Here is a 16,592-nt window from a genome sequence, read left to right as displayed (position 1 = left end):
CGGGGTTTGGGACCACTGGATTAGACCGACATTTAGTCCCAGAGTAAAAGCATATTACAGTACTTCTACATCATTGTCCAGAAATTTACATGAATGTGTACATAGTATCCACCAAGGGCTGAGTTTGACTTGAAAGTGACTTTAAGGAAATATAAAGGGTTAAAAATATATATTTGTCTTTGTTTTGGAACATTATTTATACACTTGACACTGATAAAAACAGAATTCGATGTTGTACCCTTCCTAGTATAAAAGCATCTCAAACCAAATGCTTGTTATTATGATGGAATGTCAGTATATTACCAGATAATTTATTTATTTATTTATTTATTCAATTTATATACCGCCCTTCTCCCGTAGGACTCAGGGCGGTTCACAAGGTTATTTAAAAAACAAATACAACAGTTACAAAACTTAAAATCAATTAAAAGAATTGTTTCACAGCTTAGAAAACTAGATACATACTATAATACTAGATGAAGTTGAAGTAACACAATTTGCGATGCATCTGAATTGTCAGGAAGTCATATAGCAAGGGCTGCCACAACCTTGTGATCCTGTTCAGGTATTGCCTATTCATGGGATCGTAAAGGTGGGGCTGCTACGTACCAAAATGTATTCTAACCTGTGCTTGCGTCCACTAGGCATCTATTCACATTAACAGCACTGCTTTGAAATAAGCTTGGGAGTAAATATGCAGTCAGTGAAGATATCAAGGACTAATAATTCTGATTTGTGTGCTGCTCGGTAACTGAATGGCAGTATTTTATATCGGTTGATGCTTAATTATTTTAATGGTCTATGCATAAAACCATATTTTACTTAAAATTTATTGAGATATGAGTAACTGTTGTCTATTTCGATCCAGAAAAAGCCATAGCTGTCAATGTGATTTTGTGGACTTTTCAATGACAAGACTAGATCTATATCCTGCACTCCAAGGTGTAAGAGGGATTCTAACAATAATAATGTGCCTTGTAATTGTTAAGTAAACAATAATAGATGAGCAGAATGATTCAACTTCTCAGAAGACAAATGCTATTCTCTCTGTTAACACTGACATTGCAGAAAAAGAAAGCCAGAATGTAAACTTCAAATTCCCTATGTATAGGTCACATATTTGAAAGCAAAGTCACTTGCTGAAATTCTGACTTAAATTTTTTCACTAATCTTATTGTTTTGAACTCAAGAAGAATATTTTTTTCTGTTTGCCTTTAGTCTTGATTGTTGTTAAGGAGAGCTGATGTAAGGCTATGTATCTATTCTTTCAGGGAGGAGTGACACTCAGCCCAGGCTATGGTTTCTTCCAATGCTTCACATGAGAACATGAGCCTTTTAATTTACTAAGGGGTTGTTTCTCATCCAATCTTTTACTGATTTAGACCCTGTAGTGCCTTACCAGTTTCAGATTGATCAACTAATTTGTTAGCCGATGACATACTGTCCCATATCTGCAGATAATCTTGTTCAATAATTTTGTAGATTTATTTTTTAAAAAAGCATAGCAGTTAAGTACTTTATGGGACAGGCCATTATAGTGCAAATAGCTCTTCAGGAAAGAGCAGTATTGTAATATCATTATGTCTCACTTCCATCAATAGCCACTCCAGCAAGTTACATGGTCAGCACTATTACAAGTGGTTGGGAGATCTAGGGTAAATCAATATCGTTATAGTCCTCTAGTTTCTTTCCCAGTACTGATCAACCCCTAGTATTGGTGCTAAAACAAGGCCTTAAGCAAGATTTTAATCATTTTCATTTGAAGTTATCTAGTACCCAATCCTGTCCCAAAGAGGATACTGCCCAAAACTGTTGGGTACAATGGGGGACTCTTATGAGGGGGGTACATCAGTGCCTGTTCCAGGAAACTGAAATTGCCCTATTCCTTCAAAAAATGTTAATACTTCACCCATCTCTTTGAGTAGCTTGAGTGACTTTATCTGATATACTGAAAACATTCCTCGCATTGGCTTTGTAAGGGTTCCCTTAGTTCTTGTTTGTCCAGAAGGAGCCTGTTCACATCATACAGGGCTGCTGGTGACTATCTGCAGACACAATAAGTGTGGAGAAGTGACCATGCTCATACCATCACAGAATAAGTCCTCATAAAGGCTCTTACCTTTGTATAGTTGGCTTTATCTAGATGTCCCTTGTGTCACTTCACTTTCTGCAGCTCCTCAATAAACCAAGGAAGCCTACAGGAGCTACAAACACAGTTTGCATAGATACGATCCTGTCCAAGTTGCATGCTCATTCCAAGCTGTGACCAAAGTCTTCACCAAATAATATATTTCTGTATCTTCCAGTTTAGAGTGAGTGAATCTCAGCAATGTATCGAAATGAAAGCAACTGAGATTCAGCCATTCAATTGTGAATAAAATGCATTTGAGGAAAAGGGGCTTGAAATTAATTTATAGTTATAAATTTCAAATAAGAAGTCTGATCATGTAATTGTTATAAAAAGTTTGAAGCCTTGCACGAGATTTGAAAAATCAATTTTGTGTATTATCAACAATTGATATACTATATACTTTCTTAATTCTGTTACTTAACGAGCGTAGGTTTTTTTGTATCTTAAATTTTACTAATTTCTAAATGTTGGTAATACTTGTTAACCTTTACCATTTGGTTCAATTGATGCAATTCTCCATTCAGCTGTGAAATGCTATTTGGTGAACTTGGGCCAGTCATTATATACAAGCTATTCAACTTCAGGATAATTAAAGTGCTAGAAAGGAAAACATGTTTTCTTGAGCTCATTAGAGAAAAGGTTGGATATCAAGATAATAATAAAATGTGAATGAATAAAATGCATTATTATGTATCTGCATGCTATAATACTTGACAAATGTTCTTCTCTAACAATACTTTATGACCCTACTGCTTGAAACAGTGCTGCAGTCATTTCACATTGTCAGAAAAATGTAGTAGAAACAATACCTTAGGCCAAACACACACAGAGACACAGAGAGGGAAGAGGGAGAGGGGGAGAGATTTTTCATTATACTCTTTTGGATAGCCTCTTAGTCAAATATGCTCAGCATATGCCATGAATACAAATGGCTAAGTTGGTGATGCCCTGAATGGGGTTCAGAGTACAGGAGAAAGACGCTTATTTATCTCTTAGCTCAACCATCTGTTCCTAAAATCACCAGTGTTTAGACATTTGGGGAGCAGTGGAAAATCTTGGTAGCACACCGTAGAAAGGGTAGGCCTATAAAAAATATTGAATGATATGTGGCAGTTAACTGCAAAGTAGGGTAGGTGTTGGTAAAGTTTACCAACTGCTAGGGTCTGGTGTGTGTGCATTTGAAAATAAGCTACCTTTTTTTCAGGAAAAAAAAGGTTGAGCCACTCTATACAATATTTATTTAAAACATACAGTCACATGAAAAAGTAAGTACACTACTCTTTATGTATTAGAACATAGTAAAAATCATCTGGTCCTTAGCAGATCCTTAAAAATAGGTAAACACAATGAACAGCAATACATGACACCACGTCGTCATTTATTTTACAAAAAGAAAGGCAAAATGGAAAAGCCATGTGTGAAAAACTAGCTACACCCTTACTGCTTCCATAGGTACGAAGAGACTTAAGTAGCAGCCAGGTGCTGCTAATCAAGTGCCCTTGATCAATTGATCATTAACAAGTATGATTACTTATATAAAAGCAGAAGTTTCAGGAATTAGCTGGTCTCCAGCATTGAGGTGTGTATTAATACAATGCCAAAGAGTAAAGACATCAGCAATGATCTTAGAGAAGCAGTTGTTGCTGCCTATCAATCTGGGAAGATTTACAAGGCCATTTCCAAAAAATTTAAATCATTCTATAGTAAGGAAGATTATTCACAAATGGAAAATATTCAGGACATTTGCCAATCTTCTCAGGAATGGACATCCCAGCAAATTTACCCCAAAATCAGACAGTTGCAGTGCTCAGAGAAATTGAAAAAAAATCAAAGAGTTACATCTCACACTCTACAGGCCTCAGTTTGAATGTTAAAGTTCATCACACTATAATTATAAAAAGACCGAAGAACATCATTTGTTTGGAACAGTTGTCAGGAGGAAGCTTACGTTTGCAAAGTTGCATCTGAACAATTCACAAGAATTCTTGAACACTGTCCTTTGGACAGATGAGACCAAAGTCGAGATTTTGGCCATATTTGGCTATGTGTAACCAAACATAACATATCAGCACAATCATCTCATACCAACCATCAAGCATGGTAGTAAGAGGGATGATAATTTTGACTTGTTTAGGATGAGTTGACTATGAACTCCTCTGTATACCAAAGTATGCTAGAGACAAATGTGAGGTCATCTGTTGCTTGAGACAAATGTGAGGTCATCTGTTCAACAACTAAAGCTTGGCCAACATTGGGTAATGCAACAGGACAATGTTCCCAAGCACACCAACTAAGTTCAAACCTCCAGAAATGTTGTGGCAAGACATCGAGAGCTGTGCGTAAATATATGCCCACAAACCTCTATGAACTGAAGCAATGTTGTAAAGGAGAGTGGGCCAAAATTCTTTCACAATGATGTGAGAGATTGATATCGTCATATAGAAAATGATTACATGGTATTGAATCAAAAGGTGTACTTTGATTTTCATACATGGCTTCTTCATCTTGGCTTTCTTTTTGTAAATTAAATGACATGGTGTAATATGCATGTGTTACTGTTCATCTTAGGTTACATTTACCTACTTTTAAGAATTGCTAAGGACCAGATGATTTTTACTATATCCTGATAACGTAAAACCATAGAACTCAAAGAGGGTCTACTTTTTCACATGACTGTAGGTGGTCATCCCAATTCAGTTGATACAATCATATAACAGTTTCTTTCAACAACTTAACATAATTTTAATGCCAATGGGAATTTTATATGAAGTGCAAAGAAATAATTAATTTTTGCTTGCTTTTTTAGTGTTTTCAGAAGCCAGATATTACCAGTGGTACAAAGGACAAAGAATATAAACCCCATGATATTCCTCAGAGACAATCTGTTCAACTATCTGAAACTTGCCCTCCTGCACGTCGTGCAAAACGCATGAAATCAGAGGTAGGATTGACTTTGTATGTGTGATAATTGTAAGGAGGTCATAATACAGAAGTTTCAACCATTGCCAGAAATTAAAGAACATGCTCGCTTAGGTTTACAGATTAGGTCTGCAGTTCTGATGACAAATAGAGCTGCTGTTGTAGTCTAATTCAACCACATTTGAGAAGATTATCGTTATTCAATTAAATTTATTCGTGGTCCAACTCCAGTCCATGTCTTAGAGATAGCATATTCTTCCCATAATACAGTATTTCTTTGTGGAAACAACTTTTAACTACTGTAAACTGTTAGCAGTAATATTTAATGTGAACATAATGGATCAGTTTTACTTCACTGGCCACCTGAGACCAGATTTGGAGTATTTTCATTGTAGTCATAACATGGAAAGCTGTTTTTTGCAGTGCTTCGGTGAGCGCATCATATTAAGCTATAAAATGATGTGTTTCCTGTTGGCTTTTAATGTGTAAACTATGGTTTATGGAACATAAAGTATTTTAAGAATTATGGCTTAGCATAATGTATGGATCTAGTTTTTACAATGTGTAAAGATCTCTTAATCACATATGGTAATTTGGTATTATTAGTAATATTTCTACGTCGTCATTTTTAATCACTCAAAGTGGTGTACACAAAAAAATAGCAGGATTCAAAAAATTCATGACAATGTATACTATAATGGGATGACTACAGGGGGAGATGTCAAAATCTCCCAAATTGTCTAAGTGATAGAGTCAAGGTTTTACTTCTTTATAGAAATACATTAGAGAGGATCTAGTTTTTATAATATGGTTTAAAGAGGGCAAACAAATTGAGAAATATTGGTGTCAGAGTAGAAGTTGAACAGATTTATAAACCTTCGAAATCTAGAAACAGTGGCTTCCACTGTTCAGTACTGTTTTGAGTTAAAGCTTTGATCTGTGACGTTAGCATTAGCTTCACTAAAAATTCTGGATATTTAGAGGTCTGATTTATCACGTGTGAAATGTTATTTTGTAATTTAACAATATGCAGATGATTTAGAGCACTTCATTATAAATGTTCTAAAACATACTAAAATATTAGTTCAGTACTTTTGAATTAACTACCATCTTGATTTAAGCATATTCAATGTCCTGTGCGTGAGCAGTGTCTATAAAGGTCCTTGCATACGTAGTTTCTCATGTTTTAAACTTAGAAATGAAATGCTAAATCAGAACTAAGGGATGCTCCATGCAAACATTCTTCAACATTGTTATTACATTACTACCGCAAGAAGGCATTAATTCCTAGCAGCTGAGAAAAAAAGTCAGACTCCCCATCTTTCTTTCTCTTCACCTTCCTTTTACTTGTCTTAAGTAGTTTAATTATAGTGTAATTCTTATTCACAATGAAAGTTGAACTCACACAAGAGTGACACATTAATTACATATAGGAAAAGTCTATTTTTGGCATAAAATCAGCTAACAGCAGGTTAATTTAAGAGTAAACAAATTTTAAAATGAAAAATGTTAAACTTATTTTTTTTTTAACAAGGCTACTAACATTAAAGCTGAGATTGAAGAAACTACAGAGACCAAAACTCATAATTTGAGGCGCAGAATGGGGAGCACTCCAGTAAAGCCTGACAATGGTAAGCTTACAAGTGAAAACTACATTTTTGTTACATAGTTTTCCCTTCAGGTTGTAGCTAGGCCTAGCAGTGTATATTGCCCAAAGATCTATGTGGTCCTTCACTTAAATAAAAATTAAAACTTTATGAAGATTTTCTTGTTTACAAAATTGGAAGGCCTTCATTGTTATAAAAAAATGTTATGCTCAGATTTATTTATTTTTAAATCGCCTTTCTTTAATGTGTACATTTTTGCAGATTAGATAAAAATTAGTTTTTCCAACTAAATTTTATTTAATGGATTTACATTTAAATGTTTTCCAAAGCATATTCTTTTCCAAATGCTTAGACTAGTATTAATGTTTTGTCTTAATCAGATAAAGAATCTCATGGTATAGTGAAACGAGAAGGTGTTGAGAAAAAACAGTGGCTTTGGGAAGCAGACAGAGAAAAATCAAAGGGACGTTCTAAGAAAATTTTTAATGCTGTGAGTATGTTTATTTGGGGTTTTTCATGCTAGTTATTAAAAATTATAAAAGTTATATACATTATTTAATCCAGATAATTGAAATTCCTCAGATTTTAGAAAAACTTAAGTTCCAACACTAATTGCTTGATGTTAAACTATTGTGCTCAGTTACAACATATTTTTCTAGAAAGTTGATCCACTGTTGCCTTATTTATTTTGAATGAAATTTTAGTTTAATTTGATATTTATTACTCAAAATATTTTTCAGATTCTTTCATATTTATTGAGATCTACTTCAGAAGCTGTATTTTGATAATTGAGAACAAAGTATATTTGATTTAACAAGGAAAAAAAGCCCTTAATATCACTATTCAGTTAGTTCTTTCTCTTAAAAGAGAAAGACTGGTAGAAATACAAAAACAAACAAGTAGTTACAATCAGACTCTGCTTCTTATGCTTCTGGAGTGATAGGATATATAAAATAACAAAAGATCATTCTATTATGGCTTGTTTATTATGTTTATTATTGTCTGTTATAGCTTCATTCATTTCTAGCTTTCAGTCCATGTGTGTTACATTTCTCAGTCTATGCAACAGTACCATCTGTTCTTTTTATCCAGTTGCATATTGTACAGTGGATATAAATGTCTACAAACTCCTGTTAAAATGTCATGTTTTTGAGAGGTAAAAAAACAGACCAAGGTAGAACATAGAATAATAGGGTTGGAAGGGACTTTGGAGGTCGTCATCTAGTCTAACCCTCTCTCAAACAGGAGACCCTATAACTTGCCATGTCCGGTCTCCTGCGCATCACTTCAGAATTTTCCCCACCTTTATTATTTATTTATTTTATGAATTTTATTGATTTTCTGATATTACATTTACATATTTAAAAAGCAACGTGGTGGCTGGGTAGCAGTAACTCAATTACATACAGATATCATTAGTACAGACTTCAAATTGCTACCATAAACATTTCCTCTTTTTCCCTTTATATATACTGTCTATTTGTAGATTTAAAGACAAGTTTCATCCCGTCAATCACATAGAAAATAACTTTCTTACATATATCCATAGTTTTTAGTTTACACATATTCTAATTGTTTTAACATACAATCTTTTAGACAATCAATGACCTAATAGATTTTTCAATTTTAATTTCCACCAACATTTAGATTTAACATTTGATATTTATCATTCCCAAGATTTTTAATATACTCCCAATTCATCTATCACCATTCCTCACAAAATCTAATATTCAAAATACACATCCCGTTTACTTAACTTCTCACCCTCTATGTCAACAAATTAAGGATACAATATGATATCCTTTTTGCTAATTTTCAATTTTTTTAAGTAGTAATCAAAATTTCTTTTTATTTCAATATTTAATACTTCCTCTTTTCCTCTTTGTATCTGCTATCTCTTGCTTAAACTGATAATTTTCGTTTTTAACATTCCATATAGACCTATTTATTACTTTCAACAATAGGTTTTTAGCTTGTCTACATGACCTTTATGCACAAATCAATATTCAAATTAGCTATTAATATTTATACTGCTAAATTTTAATGACCAAAATTTTTTCTTTATCTCAGTTCATAACAATGTCTTGTGTTCAACATACACATCTTATCTATTTAAGTACATTCTGTTTCAGATTTCAGTAAGATGGTCGAAACTCCATTCTTCTTGAGTCTTATTCTGGCTTTTTTCCTTTGCCAAATCATCTTCCATGTCCTTGTTTTTGGGTCATCGAACCAATCTCCTTGTAATATCATGTATATTAATTGATATTGGCAAAACCATCCGATCACCATTTTTTTGAGAGGACTTGTAGGTCTACAGTAGTGGGTCGTCTCTTTATTCTTCTATATCGACTTAGTTGTTAAGAATTGTTTATCTTCTCATCCAACTGTTCTTTTTCTAGATCCTCTAGTTCCTTCTGAGTTGTATAAGAAACCTTTTCCTTTTTCCAAGTTGTCAGTGTCTTCTCTGGATTTTCAAATATCAATATTTGTTTAATAGATTCTTCTATCATCATACTTGAATGTATCATTTTTTCTATTGTATTTTGTATAGATGATTCTTTAGTTGTAGTCAAAGTTTGGGCTTTCATATCTGGGCTGTCCTCTTGTTCCTTCACATAGCCTCTTAGTATTTCATTGGTTGTGGTAAGAATTTGGATTAGTGTTTTTAACATAGCGAGAGTTTGTTGATCTTCATCCATAAATAAATTTTGTTCCTGGTCTTCTTCTATATTGGTATTTTAAGCTAAAGGCTTTGCACTTAGAAAATCCAAAAGAGAGGTGTTTTTTTCTAGGTAGGGAACACAAAGCCTTTCACACCTGTTGTTTCAAAGTTCTCAAGGTTATGTATCTTATCTATTTCCCTGGGCAATCAGCCAGGCCCCTTTTAAAGTTTCCCTTTGAGTCCAAAGTTGTCTTAAATCTTTTCAGTTTTTCTTGTTTTTTTATAAGAAAGAATCCAGATTTCCAACAGAAGTAGACAATGAAAAACAGGAAATAAAAGATCTTTCAATCCACATGCTTTGAGAAATAAAGTTCCAATTGGGATTCAGTTACTTTTTCAACGTTTAAAACCCCCCTGTGTATTTAGTCGCCAAGGGCAAAAGTTCCCCTTCCCTCACCGCAGGGGGGAAAATGCTTAGCAGCTTAAGGAGGTACAGAAAGTAATTAGGGTGTAAAAGAGGTAAATCTCACCCAGTCTCTTCCGCGCTGTTTTAAGAGTTGCCTGGTGGAAAATGTAACTTCGGCTGTTCACAGCCTAGAACGAGCCATAATGGTCGGTCCTTTCATCCGCCGGTTTGGAGGGATCGCCAGGTCTAATGGGAGAGTTGCGGCTCTCCAGTGATCCAGCGAGTGCCCCTCCTTGCTGGTCGCCTCTTCGGGGTGACTTTCAGCCCTCTTCAGGGCTTCCCAGCGATGCAAATCTGGACGGGGGAGAGAGAGCAAGTCTCCCAGGCGTTCATAGCGGCTGCATGAGAAACCAGAAGTCTTTTTTCCACCTTTAATATAACATACTATATACTCTGTACAATTCAACTGAAAAACACACTAAAATCTAGGAAGAAAATAACAATAAAAATGTACAAGAATGTGGTTGCATAAAGATGCACACCCTTAAACTAATACTTTATTGAAGCATCTTTTGATGTTGTGACCACATTCAGTCTTTTGGGGTAGGAGCATATCAGCATGGCACATCTTGCCTTGGGAATTTTTGCTCACTCTTCCTTGAAAAAGCACTCCAAATCTGTCAGGTTGTGAGGGCATGTCCTGGGCACAGCTCTCTTCATGTCACCCCACAGATTTTTAATTGGTTTAGGCTTGGGTTCTGGCAGGACCATTCCATCTTCTGGTGAAGCCATTCTTTTGTTGATTTGGAGGTATGCTTTGGATCATCGTTGTGTTGAAATGTGAAAATCCTCTTCATTTTTAGCATTTTAGTTGCCTGAAGGTTTTGTGCCAAAATTGTCTGTTATTTGGAACTGCTCATAACTCCCTTCACCTTGATTAAAGGCCCCAGTTCCAGCTGAAGAAAAGCAGCCCCAAAGCATAATGCTGCCATCACCTTGCTTCACTGTGGGTATGGTATACTTTTGGTGATGTGCAATGTTGTTTTTGAGCAAAACATTGTTGTTGTTGTTAGCTGCGAAGTCGTGTCCGACCCCTCGCAACCCTATGGACAACATTCCTCCAGGCCTTCCTGTCCTCTACCATCTTCTGGAGTCCATTTAAGCTCACGCCTACTGCTTCAGTGACTCCATCCAGCCACCTCATTCTCTGTCGTCCCCTTCTTCTATTGCCCTCGATCTTTCCCAGCATTAGGCTCTTCTCCAGTGAGTCCTTCCTTCTCATTAGGTGGCCAAAGTATTTGAGTTTTAGCTTCAGGATCTGGCCTTCTAAAGAGCAGTCAGGATTGATCTCCTCTAGGACTGACCGGTTTGATCGCCTTGCAGTCCAAGGGACTCGCAAGAGTCTTCTCCAGCACCATAGTTCAAAGGCCTCAATTCTTTGGCGCTCAGCCTTTCTTATGGTCCAACTTTCACTGCCATACATTGCAACTGGGAAGACCATAGCCTTGACTATACGCACTTTTGTTGACAGGGTGATGTCTCTGCTTTTTAGTGTGCTGTCTAGATTTGCCATGGCTTTCCTCCCCAGGAGCAAGCGTCTTTTAATTTCTTGGCTACAGTCCCCATCTGCAGTGATCTTGGAGCCCAGGAAAATAAAATCTGTCACTACCTCCATTTCTTCCCCATCTATTTGCCAGGAATTGAGAGGGCCAGATGCCATGATCTTGGTTTTCTTAATGTTAAGTTTCAACCCAACTTTTGCACTCTCCTTCTTCACCCGCAACAAGAGGCTCATTAGTTCCTCTTCACTTTCTGCCATTAGAGTGGTATCATCTGCATATCTGAGGTTGTTGATATTTCTCCCAGCAATCTTAATTCCAACTTTTGATTCATCTAGCCCTGCCTTTCTCATGATGTGCTCTGCATATAAGTTAAATAGGCAGGGCGACAGTATACAGCCTTGCCGGACTCCTTTCCCAATTTTGAACCAATCAGTGGTTCCATGTCCAGTTCTCACTGTTGCTTCTTGACCCGCATATAGGTTTCTCAAGAGACAAATAAGATGGTCTGGTACTCCCATCTCTTTAAGAACTTGCCACAGTTTGTTATGATCCACACAATCAAAGGCTTTAGCATAGTCAATGAAGCAGAAGTAGATGTTTTTCTGGAACTCTCTAGCTTTCTCCATGATCCAGCGTATGCTGGCAATTTGATCTCTAGTTCCTCTGCCTCTTCGAAATCCTGCCTGTACTTCTGGTAGTTCTCGATCCACATACTGCTGAAGTCTAGCTTGTAGGATTTTAAGCATGACTTTGCTAGCATGAGAAATGAGTGCAATGGTGCGATAGTTTGAACATTCTTTGGCACTGCCTTTCTTTGGAATTGGAATGTAAACTGATCTTTTCCAATCCTGTGGCCACTGTTGAGTTTTCCAAATTTGCTGGCAAATTGAGTGTAGCACTTTTACTGAATTGTCTTTTAAGATTTTGAATAGCTCAGCTGGAATACTGTCACCTCCACTAGCTTTGTTGTTGCTCAGCTTTTCTAAGGCCCACTTCACTTCACATTCTAGGATGTCTGGCTCGAGGTCAGTGACCACCTCATTGTGATTATCTGGGACGTTAAGCTCATTCTTGTATAGTTCTTCTGTGTAATTTTGCCACCTCTTCTTAATCTCTTCTGCCTCTGTTAGGTCCCTGCCATTTTGGTCCTTTATCATGCCCATTTTTGCATTAAACGTTCCCTTCATCTCTCCAATTTTCTTGAAAAGATCTCTGGTCCTCCCTATTCTATTATTTTCTTCTATTTCTTTGCACTGTTCATTTAAGAAGGCATTCTTATCTCTTCTAGCTATTCTCTGGAATTCTGCATTCAATTGGGCGTATCTTTCTTTTTCTCCCTTGCCTTTCGCTTCCCTCCTTTCCTCAGCTATTTGCAAAGCTTCCTCAGACAGCCATTTTGCTTTCTTGCATTTCTTTTTCTTTGGGATGGTTTTGGTTGCTACCTGTTGTACAATGTCGCGAACCTCTGTCCATAGTTCTTCAGGCACTCTGTCTATCAGATCTAATTCCTTAAATCTATTTGTCACCTCTACTATATATTCGACAGGGATATGATTTAATTCATACCTGAGTGGCCTAGTGCTTTTCCCTGCTTTCTTCAGTTTAAGCCTAAACTTTGCAAGGAGAAGCTCATGGTCTGAGCCACAGTCAGCTCCTGGTCTTGTTTTTACTGACTGTATAGAGCTTCTCTATCTTTGGCTGCAGAGCATATAGTCAATCTGATTTCTGTGTTGACCGTCTGGTGATGTCCATGTGTAGAGCCGTCTCTTGGGTTGTTGGAAAAGAGTGTTTGCTATGACCATCGTATTCTCTTGACAAAATTCTATCAGCCTGTGCCCTGCTTCATTTTGTACTCCAAGGCCAAACTTGCCTGTTATTCCAGTTATCTTTTGGCTTCCTACTTTAGCATTCCAATCCCCCATGATGATAAGGACATCATTTTTTGGTGTTAGTTCTATAAGGTGCTGTAGGGCTTCATAGAACCGGTCAATTTCATCCTCTTCAGCACTGGTGGTTGGGGCATAGACTTGGACTACTGTGATATTCAATGGTTTGCCTTGGATTCGAACTGAGATCATTCTGTCATTTTGAGGATTGTATCCCAGTATTGCTTTTCCTACTCTTTTATTGACTATGACATACTTTTGGGAATTACACCCAAAAAGTTCAACCTTGGTCTCATCAGATCATAACACATTTTCCCACATGCTTTTGTCAGCCTTGAAAGTTTTTGCAAAATGTAGCTGGGCTTGGATGTTTCTCTTTGTAGAAAAGGCTTCCATCTTGTCATACTACTCCACATCCCAGACTTATGAAGAATACAGGAGATTGTTGTCACATGTAGCACACAACCAGTACTTGCCAGAATTTCCTGCAGCTCCTTTAATATTGCTGTAGGCCTCTTAGCAGCCTCTCAGAACACTTTTCCTGTTTTTTTTCCATCAATTTTGGAGGGACATCCGGTCCTTGGTAATGTCATTGTTATGCCATATTTTCTCTGCTTATGGATGACTGTCTTTACTGTGTTCCATGGTATATCCAATGTCTTGGAAATTTTTCTCAGTGATACATTCCAACAATGAGATCCCTTTGATTTGTAAGCTATTTGCAAACCATGGCTTTTCTTGTAAGAGGCAACTAAGTAAATGTCAGAAAAATCTTTGTAGAATAGCTGAACTTTATATGGGCTTGATCAGAGTCACTTTAATTAATGGTAGGTGGATACTGAGTAATACCCACAGTCAGTTAGAATGTAATTGTTAATTCTGAACATAGCCATATCTCACACTTTGCAGCCACATTATTCTAGTTTTTTTATTTCGCCCCCTAAAAGGTTTTATTTTGTTTTTCAGTTGAATTATACAACTTTTATGTTATATTAAAGGTAGAATAAAATTCTGAAGTGATTTGTTTTGGTCTGATTTTTTTACATCACAAAACATGGTATTTTAATGGGTGTGTAGACTTTCTGTATCCACTGCATGTTGTTCAGTAAAAACAACTAAATAAGTTCTAATATAAATATGAGATGTTTATATACTCATTTTAGTCTGGTTTTCTTATTGTGAATGGTAGAATAAAATTTTAAATATCAGAATATTTTCTTACCACAACTTTCTTTTAATAGGTGGATTTGTATGTATGCCTATTATGTGGCAGTGGAAACGATGAAGATCGTCTGCTCCTATGTGATGGTTGTGATGACAGTTATCATACTTTTTGCTTGATACCACCTCTTCAAGATGTTCCCAAGGGAGATTGGAGATGTCCCCAGTGTCTAGCTCAGGTAATAGAGTTTTAGCTTTTTTTAAAAAAGATAAGTTATCAGTATTAAAAATATATTGTATGAAACAAAAATAAGTTTTTCTTTGATTTGACACTCTTATTTTAGACGTGAGTAAGGCATCTCACTTTTTTACTTCCCCATAACTCTGTTTAATAGGTAGGTAATTTTTCTCACCACTATGAGAGCCAATCTGTCCATAGTTAATTATTCAGTTAATTGATTCCAATTGGGATGGGGGAGGATTAAGTCCAGTACCCCTGCTCTGTAGGTTGACTCAGGACTCTGTACTCTTCCTGATCCAAGTTAGCAGGTACATGAAGCTGCTGGATGAGGTATCAGCAGCTCACCCAGGAACAGGTAGCTAATTCATCTCTGCCTAGGGTTGTCCAACTGATGCCTTTAGGATTCTTTACCTGTGTTAGAGGCTGTGGCAGCCTAGATGGAGAAGAATACGTTTTGACTGAATCCTGGGGCAAGACCAAATGGCTGTAGGTCCTAAAGCCTTCTAAATGTGGAGATTTTCCATCCTTAAAGGAATAGGGTAGTCTTCCTAGCCAGTGTTGGTTAGCAGTTTGCATTTTTCTTAAGAGTTACTGGTTCCTGTTCAAGTAGCAGATGGCAGGTATAGTTAAGAAGCACAGATTCATCCTCTTTGTTGATCGTATTTGTTTCTGGAATGGAAGTCCCAATTTATTTATTTATTTTAATCCCATTTATATCCCGCCCTTCTCCGAAGACTCAGGGCGGCTTACAATTTAAGCACAAACCAATGTGCTTAGCAATAGCCTTCATTCTATGTATATGCCTGCTTATTAGGGCTTTCGCCCCCCTCATATCTTTGTCAGCACTCATTTGGAGTACTGTAATGTGGTCAACATGGAAGTTGTCCTTGGGGATCATTTAGGAGGTGTAACTCATTTAGAATGTGGCAGTACAGACAGTTTTGAGTATTTCACAGTACTTTCATAATATTACTCCGTGAACTCCATTGGCTTCCAGTGAGCTGATGCAATTCAAGGTACTGATTGCCATCTACAAAGCTGTGTACAGCATAGAACCTTTTGGAGGATCATTTATTGTTTCTGCCTATTTCACCAGAAGTGTCAGGGTGGGCTTGTACAGGTCCTTTCTATTAAGCTATACTTTCAAGTGGGGCGCAAGAGAAATGCCTTCTGTATCATAGCACTATCCTATGGAATAGCATTCCCCTGGATATTCCTGACTCTTTTGGCCTTTGTAAGCATTAAAGATCTGATTGTTTCCTTGTACATTTGGGTCAGGGAGCGCTGGTAGTTGGTTGGAGCACTGGTAATTGGTTGTTGTTTCTTACTGATTATAAGATGGAATTATCTACTTATGCCATATGCCACATTATATATTGATTTATTGTGGTTGAATTTTTTTTAACTAATTGAAATTTTTTGAGGTGGTTTTAATTTCTTGTTAGCCTCCCCAAGTCACAGTAGTGAGATGGATTGCCATATAAATTATTTAAATAAATGTATGAATGTGATAGTGCTTTTAAAAGAGAGTAAAAATAGTCCCCATAATATTATCATCCATAATTTTACTCTTTTAATTTGAGCATTGCAGTCTCTGATTTTTGTGACCATATTATAAACTCTAGAATTGCAAATTTATTTATTTGTTTATTAAATTTATTTGTTGCCCATCTCACTGCAAGTAATCTATAGTATGTTGGATTTTGTTCAGTATTTTGCATACACAATTGATTCATTGTTATGTTTAACAGGAATGCAACAAACCACAAGAAGCATTTGGCTTTGAACAGGCAGCACGAGACTACACGCTTCGTACGTTTGGAGAAATGGCAGATGCCTTCAAGTCAGATTATTTTAATATGCCAGTACATGTATGTTTATATTTTTAATTAGTTGTAACTTAGATTTCATTATGGGGGATATTCATGGAATGTAGAGCATAATACTTCATCCTACATAACCATTCTCTACTTTCAACTGCTAACGTTTTATTTTTTCAAAAAAGATATGACTC

The 16,592-nt window shown here is 36.4% G+C and overlaps 1 protein-coding gene across 3 annotated transcripts in view; it reads left to right on the top strand.

Moving 5' to 3' along the window:
- KDM5B (lysine demethylase 5B) overlaps positions 1–16,592 on the top strand; it is a 63,783-nt gene that overhangs the window by 19,180 nt on the left and 28,011 nt on the right. For all 3 annotated transcript variants that reach the window (XM_081326059.1, XM_081326060.1, XM_081326058.1), the window contains 5 exons: positions 4,938–5,072; positions 6,585–6,681; positions 7,038–7,147; positions 14,418–14,576; positions 16,330–16,449. In XM_081326059.1, coding sequence (XP_081182185.1) covers positions 4,938–5,072; positions 6,585–6,681; positions 7,038–7,147; positions 14,418–14,576; positions 16,330–16,449 — 621 coding nt within the window. The remainder of the gene's footprint in view (positions 1–4,937; positions 5,073–6,584; positions 6,682–7,037; positions 7,148–14,417; positions 14,577–16,329; positions 16,450–16,592) is intronic.

The sequence above is a fragment of the Vipera berus genome (assembly GCF_964194415.1).
Source record: "Vipera berus genome assembly, chromosome: 3".
In the NCBI taxonomy this organism is placed as follows: Eukaryota; Metazoa; Chordata; class Lepidosauria; order Squamata; family Viperidae; genus Vipera; species Vipera berus.
Note: the sequence above shows the minus strand (reverse complement) of the source record. Positions and strands in the feature narration are given on the sequence as shown.